The 19439-nt window shown below is 44.1% G+C and overlaps 1 protein-coding gene across 3 annotated transcripts in view; it reads left to right on the forward strand.

Annotated features, from left to right (window-relative positions):
• Positions 1-417: 417 nt before the first annotated feature.
• Positions 418-19439, forward strand: part of LOC126259670 (transcription factor cwo) — a 160536-nt gene continuing 141514 nt past the window's right edge. For all 3 annotated transcript variants that reach the window (XM_049956619.1, XM_049956628.1, XM_049956661.1), the window contains exon 1: positions 418-654. In XM_049956619.1, the coding sequence (XP_049812576.1) occupies positions 593-654 (62 nt within the window). In that variant the 5' untranslated portion in view covers positions 418-592. The remainder of the gene's footprint in view (positions 655-19439) is intronic.

A 19439-nucleotide genomic window follows, 5' to 3' on the forward strand; every position in this document is an offset into this window, starting at 1 on the left:
TTGTAAGATTAGCACGGCCTGCGCCTAATAAATTGATTGACCGCTATAGTATCTTTTACTTTCAGAACGGGACAATCCATCGTGTTTGCAGAGAGTTCTGTAATTATAAGAAGCGTAGAGTTTTCCGTTGACTTTCACTGGATTAATTCTTCAGCGAATTTTTGCAAATCAGTTACACGCAGTGCGGCTGCAGTCAGCGCTTGTGACTGCAACTTCTGCACCCATCGCGGAGAGCGTCTAGAAAAGTCCTTGCCTGCGCGGCGCTGCGGCGTTCTTGGCAACGTGCTGCAGACACTGGCGGCGCGGTCGCGTTGGCTGCCACGTGACCGCTGGGGGCCGGGCACATGGCGATCGTGTGACTCGGTGACGTCACTGCCACCGGCACGTGTGCCAAGGCGTGGAAACAAGTGACTGTTCAGTAGCTCGCGCAGCGCAGCAGTGTTCCTTCTTGGTGGTTGGCGTTATGCAATTGTACCTGTCAAAAGAAGGTTTCAGCAGTTTGTTCGTCGTAAACAGCAGCACATTTCTTGCCACAGCATCAGTTGCCTATATCTGCTACTAGTCCCATGTCAAGGAAATCATTTGATCCACTATGGAGACGCACGGTTACTGGGATGAAACATCAGCGTCTTCTCAACATCTGAAATTTGAAACGTGAGTGCCAACTTCCTATGTTTATTTATCGCGTACTTAACATTCAGCGCATTGACAAAGCTCTTGCGAGTAGCTCTATCAGTGACACGCGCGACGAATCCTTGTTTGTGCATGTGTGTCACATCTTTCGGTCGCACTGTACCTAGTCACGTTTTCCGCAACGTGCTACGCAACGGCTGAAAGTCGTGTCGGTGCAACAATGTTTCTCCGCATTGCAAGCAGTTCTTTTGCATAGTGTTAAGCTAAAATTGTAGTAGTTTTATTAAATTATTTGCTTAAATGATATGAATGCTTATGAGGAAGGTCAAGTTTGGTTTATTTTGTGAGAAGTAAGTGCGAAGTCAGTGTCAGGTGTGCCACCTGTGAATAGAAAAAGTGCTGAATACATGAACATTCAACAGTAAAGCCAAAATATTAGTTAAGCTACCGTACTCTGCATATAATCTATTGTACTAAATTGTTAGTTTATTTCTCTTTTTTTGCTGTATTGTGTATGTCCCCTAATTACATAAGATTGACATCGGGTACCTTATTTCAATTAAAATAGAGAATATTTTGTTGTTCATCATGTAAATCTTGTCTGACGTGCAGCGGATGGATTCGATTCTTGGCGAATAAGAGGAAGGGGAGGAAGAAGGTTATGTGGTAACGTTTCCACAAGAAAAATTATGACAGTTGTTTCGATTATATACTTTTGTATTCGGGTATATTTGCAACGCAACAGTTATTGATTTGATTAGGACATGTAGAACGTGACGTCAGACTCACGCCCAGATTCGGTTTTTATCATCACGTGAGGGTTTCGCCGCATCGTTCACGTGATAGGGGAATGGTACAAGGTTGTAGGAAGGTCGCATGCCAATAGCGAACGAATTTTTGAAGCGTTTGTGACCGACAGATGTTGTCAGAGGCGTGCTCCTTTTTCAGCTGTGAATAGAAAAAGTGCTGAATACATGATTCAACTGTAAAGCCAAAATTGTAGAAAAACTGGAATTCGCAATTTCTGACACGATATGATTGCGAACTCTCTCGTACTGTTAAAAAAAATGAAAACTGAAGCAAAACAGTATAATAACTGTTACTTTGCTTTTTAAAACTACTTTTGTTATTCCAATGTCGAGAAATCATAGACTGATGACAAGGTTTATTCTTTTTTTTATGTACATTTCGTTGAAATTCTGCAGATACAGTTAGCCCTATTGGTAAACGCACTTCATTGATATGTTTTTCCTTTGTTATAGTTATCGCAATTTGAAGCTGGTGTTTGTTAGTTAATCCTCATGAAGCTTGACCTTTACTGTTGATACTGGTCACGTGCGGAGACCTTGAGTAGTGCGTGAGGGAACTGCTGAAACTAGAGCAGACATCCCCCGTAACCTTGTTACTTACATTTGGTTTCAGTTCTGTCGACTATTTTTCGTCACTTTAAAATCTGATGGTAACAGGGGTTTCACCATTTTTTTATTATCGCTCAAAAATTTTCATATTATGAATGCAAATTAAATGTTGTATCGCACCGCCCACAACTTACTCGGAAAATTTTAGCCGATTTTAGTAAATTTAAGTGCTGTTACAACATTGCTTCTCGGTTGTGCGTTCTACATTCTAAACAAAAAAACATCGGTAGTTCTTGCGTGCAAAAAAGTGTGCCGCGAAAACATTTCAAAACGGTAAAGTCATACTTTCTGTATTTCTAATTGGCTTGGCATTTTCTTTACGTATCTTTACTTCTTGCTTATGTTTCCCCTGCGGTTTTTTTCCTTCCTGTAGTACGTCATTCATCAAGTTAGCCGAAATTCTATAGTTAATATTTTCATGCGAGAGAATGTACACAAAATTGTATATTTCGCAAAAATTATGGGTCATTTACTGGACGTGACTTCAGCTATCAGTTTGTTGCAGATCACAGGGGAAAATTTTGTTCCCAGAGAAAATTTGCTCGATATTGATTGACTGCCACTTCAGTAAGGCTATATATTTCAAATTTGTATCGTACTTTTTGTAAATCATATATCCTTCTAGCTAGTACTTCACTGGCACAATATTACTGTCGGAAACGAATGGTAAACATGACATTCGCAAAAACATCCTCTGCACACTTGAGGGTATATTTATGTGGATGCTTATGTATGAAAACATCAAAGGTGTTAATAAAGCTCATTTTCGTGCCTTTTCATATAATTTCTGGCTTACGGTGATTTTAACTTTTCAAATGAGCTACATCTTTGAGACGCCAAATAGATCATTTCTTACTGTCAAATTTGGTACGTAATTTGCTTTGAAGTCAGGGATTTAGGTACCATTTAAGTGGTGGTGATTTACGCTGTATTCTGACATATTTCGTTGACCACATGCCCAGTGATGTGAAGAATGTAATAGATGATAAGACTAATTTGAAACATTAACTGAATAATATCTGCTTGACAACCCCTGTTATTTGATATAAGAATTCCCGAATATGTAGTACTGTAAAGTGTGTGTATGTGTGAAAAAAATAAATGTGTCTTAAGATTGACCTAAAAGATAGCCTTGTACGTGATCAGATATTATCATATTTTTTACTGAGGAAGTGCTTTACATATGTTGATTTACTGACTGGCGTGTTCCACATCAAAGGCAAAGAAGCAACCAACTAGCCACGAGTGGTAGGCGCTCTGGTTACGTGTTGCATAAAAAACAATCTTTCACCGATGACACAGAAGGGGAACCTTATAAACTAGCTGTAAATCTCCCTGCGTTGTGTTGGATCTTCCTCCGGAGGAACCATTTATCTCCACAACAGCCAAACCGATACTTGAAGACATGAATTTCGCTTGTGGAACATCAAATGTTTATAATGATCGATTTGTTTTATGAGTTGAACTGCTGGTAAAATTTATTATGTGTCTACATCAACATGAATATTCTGAAATCACACTTACGTGCCTGGCAGAGGATTCATCGAACCACCTTCACAATAATTCTCTATTATTCCAATCTCGAACAGCGTGCGGAGAAACGAACACTTATAGCTTTCCGTGCGAGCTCTGATTTCCCACATTTTATTGTGATGATCGTTTCTCCCTATGTAGATCGACGTCAAAAAAGTATTTTCTTTTCGGAGGCGGAAGTGGTGATTGAAATTTCGTGAGAAGATTCTGTCGCAACGATAAATGGTGTCCACCCCAAACCCTGTATCATGTCAGTGACAGTCTCATCCCTATTTGGCGATAATACAAAACGCGCTGGTCTTCTTTGAACTTTCTCGGTGTACTCTGTTAATCTTATCTGGTAAGGATCCTCGACCGCGCAGCAGTACTCCAAAAGGGACGGTTAAGCGTAGTGTAGGCAGTCTCTTCAGTAGATAAGTTGCATTTTCTAAGTGTTCTGCCAATAAAACGCAGTCTTTGGTTTACCTTACCCAAAACATTTTCTGTGTGTTCTTCCCAGTCAGTCTAAGTTGTTCGTAAATTTAATTCCAAGGTATTTAGTTGAATTTGTGGCCTTTAGGTTTGATTGATTTTTAGTGTAAAGGAAGTTCAACGGATTCCTTTTAGGGGAACATTGCCAATTTTCGCATCATACAGATATCTTTTCTAAATCGTTTTGTAGTTTGTTTTGATCTTCTGATGACTTTACTAGACGATAAACGACAGCATCGTCTGCAAACAACCTAAGACGGCTGCTCAGATTGTCTCCTAAATCATTTATATACTTAAAGAACAGCAGAGGGCCTAAAACATTACCTTTGGGAACGCCAGAAATCACTTCTGCTTTACTTCTATTACTGATCGTCAGTTAATGTAAAACTGTGACTTCCCTGACAGGAAATCACGAATCCAGTCACGTAACGGAGACGATATTCCATAAGCCGTTTTGACAACAAGCCGCTTGTGTGGTATTGTGTCAAAATCCTCCTGGAAATCTAGAAATACGGAACCAATTTGAAATCTATTTTCAGTAGCTCTCAATACTTTGTGTGAGTAAAGAGCTAGTTGTGTTTCACAAGAACGATGTTTTCTAAATCCGTGTTGACTGTGTGTCAATAGACCGTTCTCTTGAAGGTAATTAATAATGTTCGAACACAATATATGTTAGAAAATCCTGCTTCATATCGATGTTAATGATGTGGGCCTGTAATTTAGTGGATTACTCCTACTGTCTTTCTTGAATATTGGTGTGACCTGTGCAACGTCCCATTCTGGGGATACTGATCTTTCGTCGAGCGAGCGATTGTTAAGTATGGAGCTATTACTTCGGCATACTCTGAAAGGAACCTAATGGTATACAGTCTGGACCGGAAGACTTGCTTTTATGAAGTGATTAAAGTTGCTTCACTAGTCCGAGGATATCTCCTTCTAAGTTACTCATGTTGGCAGGTGTTCTTGATTCGAATTCTGCAATGTTTACTTCGTCGTCTTTGGTGAAGGAATGTCGGAAGGCTGTGTTTAGTAACTGCTTAGCACTGTCGTCGAAAGTATTTTCATTGCCATCGTGCAGAGACGGCATGATTGTGTCTTGCTGCTAGGATACCTAGCATACTACCAGAATCTGTTGTAAATATTGTGCCAGGTTTCGAGACAAAGTTTCGTTGTGGAAACTGTTATAAGCACATCGCAGTGAAGTCCGCACTAAATTTCGAAATTCTGTAAAAGATCGCCAATCTTTTAGGTTTTGTGTTCGTTAAAATATGGCATGCTTTTTTCCTTGCTTCTGCGACAGTGTTCTGCCCCGTTTTGTGTACCATGGGGATGAGCTCTGCCGGTTGTTGATTTATTTGGTTTTAAATGTCAATTGCTGTTGATACTATTTCTTTTAATTCAATCCACATCTGGTGTACACTTACACGTTAATTTGGAAGAAGTGGAGATTCTCTCACAGAAATGCCTCAAGGGACTTTTTAGCTGCTTTTTTGAATATGTATATTTTTCATTTATTTTTGGAGGATTTGGGCTACAGTATTCAGTCTCGCTACGACAACACCGTGTTCACTAATCCCTGTATCCATTTTGATGCTCCTCAGGATTATTTGTTGCTAAGAGATCAAGTGTGTTTTCACAGCCGTTTACTGTTTGCGTGGGCTCATGAACTAAGCGCTCCAAATAATTTTCAAAGAATGTGTTTAACACAATTTCGGATGATATTTTGTGTACCTTCGGATTTAAACATGCATTATCGCCAACATATCGAGTGTAAATTAAAGTCACCATCAACTGTAATTGTATGAGTCAGATGCATGTTTGAATTAAACACAAGTTTTCTTTGAACCTTTCAGCAATTGTATCATCTGAGTTGGGAGTTCGTTAAAAGGATCCAGTTTATTATTGTATTCCGGTTGCCAAGAAAGACCTCTACCCATACTAACTCACAGGAACTACTTCAGTTTCGTTAGAGGATAAATTACTTCTAACAGCAACAAACACGCGGCCGCCAACTGTGTTTAACCTATTTTTTCTGAACACCGTTGGGTTATCGGTCCTATCAACTATGCTGCAAATGGTTGAGCTCTGCTGGCATCTTGCAAGCAAGACTGGCAGCATTTACCACTTCTGTTAGCCACTCGAAACCAGAGAGAATCTCTTCCGATCCAAAGCGGCACACATCATTGCTACTGATGTGAGCCATCAGCTGCAGCTGGCTGCACCCTGGCTCTTTGTGGCACGCGGAAGGATGCATTCTGTATCTGGAATGGGTGCACCCGTTATGCACACAGAGTGCACATTGGCTTTCTTCCCCTCCTTGGCACACTGGACGCACATTTGGGACGATGACAGTTCAAACCCACGCACGGCCATCCTGATTTAGATTTTCCATGATTTCCCTAAATCGCTTCAGGCAAATGCTGGCATGGTTCCTTTGAAAGGGCACAACTGGCTTCCTTTCCCATCCTTCCCTAATCCGATGGGACCTATGACCTCCTGTGTGGTCCCCTCCCTGGAATCAACCAACCAACCAATACTCCTTGGCAGCTATGTCCCTAAGGGGCCCCATAACGCGCCTAACATTGGAACTCCAACTACCAATAATCCGACACTCTGTGATTGCCTGGACCTTGCAAGCTGAGAGGTTCCCTCTGAAACACGACAAGCGACTGCATCTGGCTGAGACACAGTGTCAGCCACAGGCAGTACCTGAAACCTGTTTGTCGACTAACTGTGGAGGCCCTGGGAAGTATTTCGCCGCCTGCCACGACCTGAGGTGACTTCCAACTTGACCATGGGTGAGGGGTCAACTTCAGTGCGTGAAGTAACTGGACTTGCCAACAGTGCTGGCTGATCGGCAGACACGTATGTGCTGGACATCCGTTGGGTCTCCACTGCTGGGCCACAAGAGTGATGCCCATCCACTGCAGCCTCAAGCTATGTAACTGAAGCCATCACAGCCTGGAGCTAAGAATGGAGTGTCACCAACTCGGCTCGCCTCAGCCCACAGCAATAACAGTCCCAGACCGTGGAAAACTACACTACAAAAACAGGGACAATCGACATGCGCTACAGAACTCTACTGTGGACGTGGAGGAAAATGCACAACTGTGTCAAATAAATAAGATTAACACTCAGAGATTCAGAAACTGAGCTACCAAAGCTCTCAGCTGAGGTTAAATAAGTCGCACCTGATTAGGAACTTGTAATATATCACAAAATGAAGTTACTTTTCGACGCAAACGAAAACGTGAGAACTGTATCTCTTAAACATTAACTTAACACGTAGAAACTCAAGAAACTAAACTACCAAAGCATACAGCTGAGACTATACAATTCGCTCCTGTTAAGGAACGCATAAAATGTCCCAAAATGGGTTACTTCCCTGTTGCTGCTGTGCCTCGGCCGGCTGCTGCTGCCTAACTGTGGACTATGATGTGCTTCCTCTGTTTTTTTGCGTTTCCTTTGCAGTTCTGGATAAGCCTGCGCGATAGTGTCGGCGTTTGAAAATAATGTGGGCTCTCATTCTACCCAGCCACTGGAAGGAGAACACATGCACACATTCTCCTTGTGTACTAAATGGTTCAAATGGCCCTGAGCACTATGGGACTTAACATCTGAGGTCATCAGTACCCTAGAACTTAGAACTACTTAAACCTAACTAACCGAAGGACATCACACACATCTATGCCCGAGGCAGGATTCGAACCTGCGACTGTAGCGGTCGCACGGTTCCAGACTGAAGCACTCTCGGTCACATCGGTCGGCCCTTTTGTAGTAGTGACGCCATAGTGCTCCACCAGCGTTATGTGACGCCTTCAGGACTGCTCAGCATCCATCAAGACTGACGTCAGATGAAACGCGAGCTAAGAAGTGCGGGTGCGTTTCTAGCTGCAAAACTAGCCTGTAGTTGTTTAGACAACAGATGATAGGCCAAAAAAGGACCATCCACTAACTCCTCTTCACACTCTTCTTCAAAAACTGAGAGAAACTAAACTAATAACTATTATTATTATTTCTTCATACGGATACGACACGTCACCGACTATTATCTGTGGAGACTTGAAGACTTTTTTATTCATCTAGGAACCAGCGTTTCGTCTCCTGCGCCACTTTTGTCTCCTTCGACTTAGAAATTTCGTATAAAAAAGGAGACAACTTACAAAATAATCGTGCGGTCAAGTCTACAACATTACTCAACTCTATGGATTCCATAAGAAACAAAATTAATTGGGTACTTTGAACTTACACAAAGAAGAGCGACGACAGTGATCACAGATTTGTGTGACTCACCCGATGAAAAACGGGAACTGGAAGAGGTTTTAAGTCAGACGTAAACTACCCATCACAAAGTTGCAAGAACCAGTCTTGAGGAATCAGTATCCAACGTATTGTTTCTGTAGGGATCATGAAGCAAGATTAGACTAATTATAGCATGCAAAGAGGTAAAAGCACAGTCATTCTTCGTACACTCCGTAAGCGGATTAGATTGGAGCAAACCCTAATTTGTAGTACAACGGAAAATTCCCTCGGCCATGAGTATCGCAGTGGTTCTTAGAGGATGGATGCAGATGTAGAGTGGAAGTTGGGAAGGGTGAGGAAGGACATTACTGGTTGCCTGTAAGGCAGCTTAGCCACGTTTACCGAATGTTGTTAAGGGGAAGCATGGAATATCAAAATCTGTATGGCCAGACGATTGATTGCCTGTACCGCTGTCTTCCCAAATCCGAGTCCAGTTTTCTAACGACAGCATTACCTCGTTCCGTATAATAGGCTCGAGGCAGATATCGGAAGTTATAATACTGAGCATGTACTTTATTTTCACAGAGCTGCACTTGTATATGGACAAACCGAGGAGCTTAATTGAGTATTCCACATATGACAGATGTAAAACGCCTCTTATTTTTATACGTTTCCTAGTATCTGCAGTCTTCACTAAGTAATCATCCCCAAGGCCCCTCGTCAAGCCCGAAAGATCGATTTTATCGGCCCACGATTGTAACGCGCCCGTTTCGGCTGCGTTACTCACGGTGCTTGCATTAATCTTGAGTTTGTCTGAGTCATTTAATGTGATCGCATTTCGTTTTATCTGGTTGAACAGACGAAGAAGCACTGGCTATTTCGGTACCTGTCCAAAGATGTAAATGAACTCGCAGCTTCTTCCCCCTACTGAAAATATGTGAAGAATAGTAAAATGTCTCAGTCAACTTTCGTATATAAAAATCGTCAAGGATAATTTTCCCAGGAAATTCTGCAGTCAACTGATGTTTATGTTATCATCTTGTGATTATACTGTCCTTTTTGTTTTCTTTATTTAACATTCTATTAACATGATGATCGTTGGGGACACTTTTACCTCTGGTGTCCAAGAGTGAGGCCGCAATCTGTTGGTAATTCATTTCGGCCTTCACCTGATATTCGCCGAAGTCACAGGAAGGCAAATCTTGTACCCTGGCGAGCAATTGAGTCCAGCTCTTCACAAATGTGCTGTCATTGCTGTAACCTCTGCACGCCCCTTTGAAGTGGCGATTTTTCCTGTAAACATCACAGTTGAAGTTTTTCGCGTCATACCTCGATCGGTTGTGTTACCTCTCCGCATCCCGTCTTAGCAACTGCAAAATACACTACTGGCCATTAAAATTGCTACACCAAGAAGAAATGCAGATGATAAACGGGTATTCATTGGACAAATATATTGTACTTGAACTGACATGTGATTACATTTTCACGCTATTTGGTGCATAGATCCTGAAAAATCAGTACCCAGAACAACCACCTCTGGCCGTAATAACGGTCTTGATACGCCTGGCCATTGAGTCAAACACAGCTTGGATGGCGTGTACAGGTACCACAGTTCATCAAGAGTAGCGACTGGCGTATTGTGACGAGCCAGTTGCTCGGCCACAATTGACCAGACGTTTTCAATTGGTGAGAGATCAGGAGAATGTTCTGGCCAGGGCAGCAGTGGAACATTTTCTGTATCCAGAAAGGCCTGTACAGGACCTGCAACATGCGGTCGTGCATTATCCTGCTGAAATGTAGGGTTTCGCAGGGATCGAATGAAGGGTAGAGCCACGGGTCGTAACACATCTGAAATGTAACGTCCACTGTTCAAAGTGCCGTCAATGCGAACAAGAGGTGACCGAGACGTGTAACCAATGGCACCCCATACCATCAAGCCGGGTGATACGCCAGTATGGCTATGACGAATACACGCTTCCAATGTGCGTTCCCGCGATGTCGCCAAACACGGATGCAGTCATCATGATGCTGTAAACAGAACCTGGATTCATCCGAAAAAATGACGTTTTGCCATTCGTGCACCCAGGTTCGTCGTTGAGTACACCATCGCAGGCGCTCCTGTCTGTGATGCAGCGCCAAGGGTAACCGCAGCCATGGTCTCCGAGCTGATAGTCCATGCTGCTGCAAACGTCGTCGAACTGTTCGTGCAGATGGTTGTTGTCTTGCAAACGTCCCCATCTGTTGACTCAGGGATCGAGACGTGGCTGCACGATCCGTTACAGCCATGCGGATAAGATGCCTATCATCTCGACTGCTAGTGATACGAGGCCGTTGGGATGCAGCACGGCGTTCAGTATTACCCTCCTGAACCCACCGATTCCATATTCTGCTAACAGTCATTGGATCTCGGCCAACGCGAGCAGCAATGTCGCGATACTAAACCGCAATCGCTATAGGCTTCAATCCGACCTTTATCAAAGTCGGAAACGTGATGGTACGCATTTATCCTCCTTACACGAGGCATCACAACAACGTTTCACCAGGCAACGCCGGTCAACTGCTGTTTGTGTATGAGAAATCCGTTGGAAACTTTCCTCATGTCAGCACGTTTTAGGTGTCGCCACCGGTGCCAGCGGTGTGTGAATTCTCTGAAAAGCTAATCATTTGCACATCACAGCATCTTCTTCCTGTCGGTTATACAGGGTGGCGCAGATGGATCGGGTGGTTTTAAAATACTTGTCAAACTGTCAATTGTAAAGGTATTGGATTGAAATAAAGTGCAAAACGTGTAGTTACAATGGAAGTTTATTAACAAAAAAATAGTAATGTTAGTTTTTAAAAATTACATCCATCAAATGCCCTCCTTCTCGAGCGACGCATTCTTGGAGTCAGTCCTTAACGTTCCGCATTGCCCGCTCAAGCACATCACCAGGAATTGATGTGATTTCGGTGTGAATTGCTGCCTTCAACTCCTGAATGGTCCGGGGTTTGTTCATGTAGACCCTTGCTTTTAAATAGCCCCATAAGAAAAAGTCACATACCGTGAGGTCCGGCGAGCGAGGGGGCCAATGGACATCTCCATTACGGGAAATCAAACGGCCAGGGAACAGAGCGCGTACAGCTTGCATTGATATCCTAGCGGTATGTGCAGTTGCCCCGTCTTGTTGGAACCACATATTGCCCATGTCGTAATTGTTCTCTTCAAGTTGTGGGAGAAGAAAATCTTCAATCATGTTCACATAACGCTGCGAATTAACAGTAACCGCCTGCTCCCTTTCATTTTCAAAAAAGTAAGGACCAATTATCCCTACCTTAGAAACCCCACACCAAACCGTCACTTTGTCACTATGGAGAGGCCGTTGGTGTAGATCTCTTGGGTTAGTGTCGGCCCAGTAACGGCAATTTTGCTTGTTTACGTATCCGTTAATGTGAAAGTGAGCCTCGTCAGACATCATGATAATCAGGTTTACATCTTCCAATAACTCCAACATCTGTTGGCTAAACTGAAGCCTTTGAAGATGGTCTGTTGGGAGAATCTTCTGTACCAACAGGATTTTATAGGGGTGGAATTTCAGTTCTTCGTTAAGAATCCTTTGAAGGCTCCGACGTGACATTCCAAGAGCTTGAGCACGACGTCTCGTTGATCGACGTGGGCTCGCAGTGACATCGCGTCTCACACGCTCCACGTTCTCAGGCGTTGTTATTGTTGGCGGTCTAGGCGTCCATTTTGGAGCACATGAACCAGTAGTGCGGAAATTATGCACCCAACTCAATATCGTATCTCGCTTAGGAACACTACCGCGAGGTGGGATGTTGAAACGCCGGCGAAAGGCACGCGTCACAGCAACAATTGACTCGTTATTGCGTATGAACTCTTCCACTGCGAAAACACGATGCTCAACGGACCACGTAGCCATCGCGACTGACTGCCAGCCTGCAACTGAAACTTCCCGTCCCCCCCCACCACAGGACGAAGTCGCCGAACACCTGGCTCCCCCCCTCCAGACGTACAGTCCACTTCAAAACCACCCGATCCATCTGCGCCACCCTGTATTTCCCGTCTGTAGCACGTCATCTTCATGGTGTAGCAATTTTAATGGCCAGTAGTGTAGTTCAAAAGTCCAGGGGACTGATGACCTCAGATGTTAAGACCCATAGTGCTTGGAGCCATTTGTCTGTCATCGTAGCATGCTAGCGGAAGCCTGCCCGATCTCCCGCGTGGCGTATGGTTACACACAGCTGTCGCTACTGCAGTACTGGAACGTGTGGACACTCTCATTCGAGCTGATGGACGGATCATAATCAAACACCTCGCTGCTCAACTAGGCGTCTCTGTTGGTGGTACTGACACACTCATGCAGCACTTGGAATACTCAAAGGCGTTTGCCCTCTGGGTTCCTCGCCTCCCAACAGAAGACCATAAAGAGCAACGAAGGATCATCTGTGCGGAATTGCTTGCGCGTTACGAGGCTGATCGTGACAATACTTTGTCTATCATCATCACAGGCGATGAAACATGGGCTCGTCACTACGAGCTGGAAAAATAACTGCAATCCATTGATTGGTGCCGCACCTCTTTCTTCTCTTCCGAAGAAAAAGTTCAAAGCCGCACCCTCAGACGGTAATGTCATGGCAACGGTCTCCTGGGACTCTGAAGGGGTTATTCTGTTTGTTGTCCTTTGCCTCATGTTGTAATGATCAACTCTGAATTGTATTGCGCTACCCTTAGGAAATTGAAGAAACGATTTCGGAATGTTCGTCGCCACAAAAATGCGAACGAACTTCTCCATGACAACGCAAGGCCTCACACAAGTTTGCGCAGTCGAGTGGAACTCACAAAACTTCACTGAACTGTTCTCCATCATCCACCCTACAGCTCGTATCTTGCACATTCCGATTTGCATCTGTTTGGCCCAATGAAGGATGCATTTCGCGGGAAGCACTACTTGGATGTCGGGGAAGTTGTTGATGTAGCAAAACGTTGGTCCTCCCAGTAAGGTGGTATAAGGCCGTCGCTTTTAACGGAGATTATGTTGAAAAATAGGGTTTCGTAGTCAAAAGAGTGGGGAATGATGTGGTGTATTGGAATCCTGGAAAAAGCTAGCTTGCTTTCAGAAAAAAGTGTGTTGCTTTACTTGTAGAACACCTCTCGTATAACTCAGGGGATCAGAGAAGTCGCGAAACAGAACGGTAATGAGCGCTGTGGAGGATTTACTTCTTAAAGTAGTGATGATGACGATGATAATAATAATGTAATAATGTCTAGTAAAAGTGAAGCTTTCGACATCTCACTGACACTTCTCAAGCATTACCTGGCGCCAGCAGTGCGCACTGACCACCAATAACAACTGGGTTCACTGGCGCCGCTAGAAACCCAGACTTGCGACGTTCGGAGAAAAGAAATAAAAGTTGTGTTCAATCTTCCTGTGATATGATCATGAAAACTGAAATACTATCTCAGATGACCAAGGATGAGAAAGGAAAACTGTTACGGCTCTGTTAAATGAACCATTCCGATACTAGAACGCTGTTTCCATTTCTTACTTTGCATCATTATTTGATAAAAAAAAATGTTCAAATGTGTGTGAAATCTTATGAGACTTAACTGCTAAGCCGGCCGAAGTGGCCGTGCGGTTAAAGGCGCTGCAGTCTGGAACCGCAAGACCGCTACGGTCGCAGGTTCGAATCCTGCCTCGGGCATGGATGTTTGTGATGTCCTTAGGTTAGTTAGGTTTAACTAGTTCTAAGTTCTAGGGGACTAATGACCTCAGCAGTTGAGTCCCATAGTGCTCAGAGCCATTTGAACCATTTGAAACTTAACTGCTAAGGTCATCAGTCCCTAAGCTTACACACTACTTAACCTAAATTATCCTTAGGACAAACACACACACCCATGCCCGAGGGAGGACTCGAACCTCCGCCGGGACCAACCGCACAGTCCATGACTGCAGCGCCTTAGACCGCTCGCTAATCCCGCGCGGAATTATTTGATAACTGAGATTAAATACGTTTAAGTCGTTCCTGGTATTTTGGAATCTCATCCTGTCAAGAAGATTTCAACTAGGTACTGCCGTCAGCAATCTTATTTCTACGTATCATTTTGATCTGTCGTTCAGTGAATGCCCTACATTCACACCCAACATCAACATTTTTAGCGCCACTACTTTATCAGTAATATATCTCTTACCCTATTTTTAAAATGCCGTTTGATTGCGGCACATAGCATTTTTGTAGCTTTGTACTCACGTCTACGTTTGATGTGTATGTAATAGCGGATCCAAAAAGTAGTTCAGCTTACTTTATTTCTGTGAGTATTTTGCCTTTAAGTCATTTACATCCTCCAAATGTCATTACTTTTCAGAGGCCAAGCGAATGAAAGATTACCTGTCTTCTTTCCGCCAGCAGTGCTCGGTGTATCGCCCTATAATCCACCCTCCCTCTTTCGCTTCTTGTCCCTCTCCCGCCACTTACCCTCCGCTTTCAATTTTATTTTCAATGATCACCCCTGTGCTAGGCGAAGGGCGGAGGGCGGGGGGGGGGGGAGGGGGGGGGAGGGCGTCACAGGAAACTCATAGATAGAGAGGGTGAGAAAACGATGCACATTTTTTTACAAAATAATGCTGAAAGACGTTGAAAAACAAGAGTTTATTAACCATCAAACATACTTATTTTTCTAATCATTCCATGCTGCCTCCAACTGTTAATTTTTACTTTTATTATTGTTAAGCAATTTCGGCCATATACCCTTTTCATTATAAAAAGAATATATATCTTCAGTACACTGATCTTTAAGCTAAAGTAATGACTAAACAGAATATAAATTACACTAGATGAACTAATTTTCTAGATAAATTTGTTAGCTGTTTGATTATCCAAAATATGCAATGACATATATTGTCAATTCAGTCGGAGGTGTTGTTCCAAGGAACTTAGCCCCATGTACACAACATATTTACAGTGATGATGATGTTTGGTTTGTGGGGCGCTCAACTGTGCAATTTTTTTACAGTCCAATTTTATATTATACACAGTCCGATCTAGCTACTGTCAGAATGATTATGATGGTGATGAAATGATGAGGACAACACAAACACCCAGTCCCCGGAAAGAGAAAATCCCTATCCCGGCCGGGCATTGAACCCGGGACACCGTGATCCAGAGGCAGCAACGGCTAGACCACGAGCTGCGGACATATTTATAATAATGACACACACACGCATTGCGGGTATTTCATATACATCTAATAGCGTGGATACAGGGCAAGTAGCAACTTTAATGGCATTGCAGCTCTGCCACTTACAATAAAATACACTGACAGAAATAAAATCGGAACACGGAGAAGGAGTTGTACGACATAAACGGAAGTTGGTAGGCGTGTTTCTAAATCTGAAAGATGGCATCTAGCCTATTAAAATTTCGTGCCAGTCGCATAAGTCAATTAGTTTTGCTTTAAATACGCTATGTAACGGTCGTGAGCGTTAGTACGGTTGAGAGTGGTGTTGATGTTAGTCAGCAAATATGCCATTGGCAACGTCTTACTGAGTTTGAATGAGGTCGTGTAATAGGGCTACGAGAAGCTGGATGTTCCTTCTGCGATAATGCAGAAAGTCTTGGCAGGAATGTAGCCACTGTACACGATTGCTTTCAGCGGTGTTCGCGAGAATTTGCGGTCACAAGAAGACCGTGCTCCCTTGGACCATATGGCACTACCGAGAGATTTTTTTTTTTTTAATGGTTCAAATGGCTCTGAGCACTATGGGACTTAACACCTGGGGTCATCAGTCCCCTAGAAATTAGAACTACTTAAACCTGACTAACCTAAGGACATCATACACATCCATGCCCGAGGCAGGATTCAAACCTGCGACCATAGCGGTCGCGCGGTTCCAGACTGAAGCGCCTAGAACCGCTCGGCCACACCGGCCGGCCCGAGAGGAAAGAATATCTTGTTCGGTGCATGGCTCGGGCGCATCGTAATGCATCTCTAGTAGCAATTTGAGCAGCAGCTGACCATAGTGACACAACGAACTGTTAAAAATCAGTTACTTAAAGGACAGCTTGGAGGGAGGTGCCTTGTAGCGTGCATTCCACGGTCCCCAAGTTACCGCCATTTGTGACTTCAGGGCTGTCAAACGAGAGTCATTGGAAGGCAGGGAGGAGGCCTGTTGTATTTTCTGATGAAAGCTGGTTCTGCCTTGGTGCCAGTGACGGCCGTGAATTGGTTGGAAGGAGGCCAGCTAAGGGCCTGCAACCAACCTGCCTGTGTTCTAGGTACACTGAACCTACACCTGTTGTTATGGACTGTGGTGCAATTTCTTACGACAGCAGGAGCACTCTAGTGGTTACCCCTGACTGCAAGTCTGTTGATTCGATCTGTTGTGCTGCCAGTCATGAACAGCATTCCAGGGGGTGTTCTCCAACAGGATAACGCTTGCCCGCATACCGCTGTTGTAATCCACATGCTATACAGATTGTCGACATGTTGCCTTGGCCTGCTGGCTCACCATCGGGCATATATGCGACATCAACGGACAACTCTAGCGGCATCCACTAATTGCTTTAACCTTCCCCGTGTTGACCGACCAGCTGCAAGAGATACGGAACTCCATCCCACAAACTGACATCCAGCACCTGTACGACATAATGCATGCACGTTTGCATGCTTGCGTTCAACATTCTGGCGGTTACACCGCATTTCACATTTGCAATGACTTATCTCTTAAACACATTAACCTGTGACCTTGTAATGTCAATCACTTACATATGGTATTGAGACACATGTCTTCTCGAAATTTCATTACTCAACACTAATTACTTTTTGGTGTTGCGATTTTTTCCGTCAGTGTATGTTATAATATTTTACATCTGCATATTAACAGTTGTGGACGAAAAGGAATAATTTTAAAATACTTAGGAACGGTGGACCCAGGTTCAAAGAAAATCAAACTAATACTACCACTTTGTAATAGGTACCTACTACACACAATGTACTTTATTGAGGGAGCATAGTTTGCACGAGATTTGTACCTATTATTTTGCTGTCAAGCAGGTAACGTCCAGACGTATGCGAATGCTTTCTGTATTCACATTTTTACCGGTTTTTGATGCGCAAATGTGACTCGAGAGAAATGACGCGAATTGAAAATACAGCGTTATTGCAGTCCTTTAGAACCCAGAGCCATGTGGCATTTTCCGTCGCGAGGTGAATAGCGAAAATCGACAGCCTAGTTGTCATATTTCGCGACAAACTACTCTGGGGATCCATGCTGCTAGTCAGTCTCGTATTCTGGCTTTCTTTGGACTGATGCTCAGTTGATACTTTTGTCTACATGGCGGGGCAGGGAGCGAGATCGGTTTTATTTATTTATTTATTTATTTTTTCCTTGGGGGTAGGGTTTGTTTCCTCTTCCCAGGCCACTCTCGGGGTAAGCCCTTTTTGAGACGTAAGCATGCAAGATGCTTTACGGCAATTGTAGTGATACGATGGGTGCGTTGCTGCAGCTTTTTTTTACGTCTCTGGGATGGAGAGCGTGAGGCTGTTATTGCGCAGCTCAACCGCTTTTCAGTCCAGGTGCTGTAGTCCTGATGTGGCATTGTTTTATTCACTGCGGGCGCCGCGCGGAAAGAGTAAACATTGTGTCGCTTCTTTGCGACATTCGAGTGAGAAATGCGTCTAGAAATCGGCGGAGATGGTAGAAGTGCACGAGCTGTCCTTGGTGGCGCTCGCGCCCGGGAGAAAATGTGTCAGTAGGGCGGTCGGTACGGCGCCGACACGCGGCCAGTGGGCCTCGGCTGGCACACAGGACAGTGGGAGGGGCTACACGTGTCAGCTGCAGTCTCATGGGCGTGCTTTACATAGCGCACTGTTCACTAACGCCAACCTCGCTGTGTGGGCACAGCGGCAATACGAGTGCTAGGAGAACAGATGCAAATGCTAAGCTTTGCAAACAGCCCCCCCCCCCCCCTCTGGCCGAGGGTGTGAAAGGTTTAAGAAGTGTTGAGTGTTGTGCACAGATTTCGAATGTTAGAATTAGGGCTACGTCCAAAAAAGACAAAGTCGGGAGCGACGAAAAGAGGTAGAAATAAAACCACTTTAGAAGACGTGTAATATTATTTGTCTGTATAAACCAAGAATACTCAAGATGCAGAAAGGAAGAGACACAAATTAACTTAGCGGAGACCAAAAAGTTTTTCTTTATTTGGTCCAGGTATCATATATTGGCTTTGAAATTAAGAAGTAGTTTCTGCAGTTGCAAATTGGGAGCACATGGAAATGAACCCTAAGCAGTGGGAAACTACACACTGAGGTGACAAGACATCGGACACCTCCCAAAATTGCCCGGCGCAGTGCAGCAACTCGACGTGGTATGGACTCAACAAGTCGTTGGAATTCCCCTGCAGGTATGTTGAGTCATGCTGCCTCAATAGCCGCCCATAATTGCAAAGGTGTTGCCGGTGCAGGATTTTGTGCACGAACTGACCTCTCGATTATATCGCATAAATGTTTGATGGCATTCATGTCGGGCGATCTGGAGAGCCAAACCATTCGATCATTCATAAAAATTCCATCGTTGTTTGGAAACATGAATGGCTGCAAATGGTCTCCAAGTAGGCGAACATAAACATTCCAGTCATGATCGGTTCAGTTGCACCAGAGGATCCAGTCCATTCCATGTTAACACAGTCCACGTCATTATGGAGCACCACCAGCTTGCCGGCCGGGGTGTCCGAGCGGTTCTAGGCGCTACAGTCTGGAACCGCGCGACCGCTACGGTCGCAGGTTCGAATCCTGCCTCGGACATGGGTGTGTGTGATGTCCTTAGGTTAGTTAGGTTTAAGTAGTTCTAAGTTCTAGGAGACTTATGACCTCAGAAGTTAAGTTCCATAGTGCTCAGAGGCATTTGAACCACCAGCTTGCTCAGTGCCTTGTTGACAATCTGGGTCCATCTTTTCGTGGGGTCTGCGCCACACTGGAACCCTACTATCAGCTTTTACCAACGTAAATCTGGACTCAACTGACCAGGCCACGGTTTTTCAGCCGTCTAGATTCCAACCGATATGGTCACGAACCCAGGAGAGGCCCTGCAGGCAATTTTGCTGTTATCAAAGGCACTCGCGTCGATCGTCTGCTACCATACCCCA

Source organism: Schistocerca nitens, chromosome 1 (assembly GCF_023898315.1).
Source record: "Schistocerca nitens isolate TAMUIC-IGC-003100 chromosome 1, iqSchNite1.1, whole genome shotgun sequence".
In the NCBI taxonomy this organism is placed as follows: Eukaryota; Metazoa; Arthropoda; class Insecta; order Orthoptera; family Acrididae; genus Schistocerca; species Schistocerca nitens.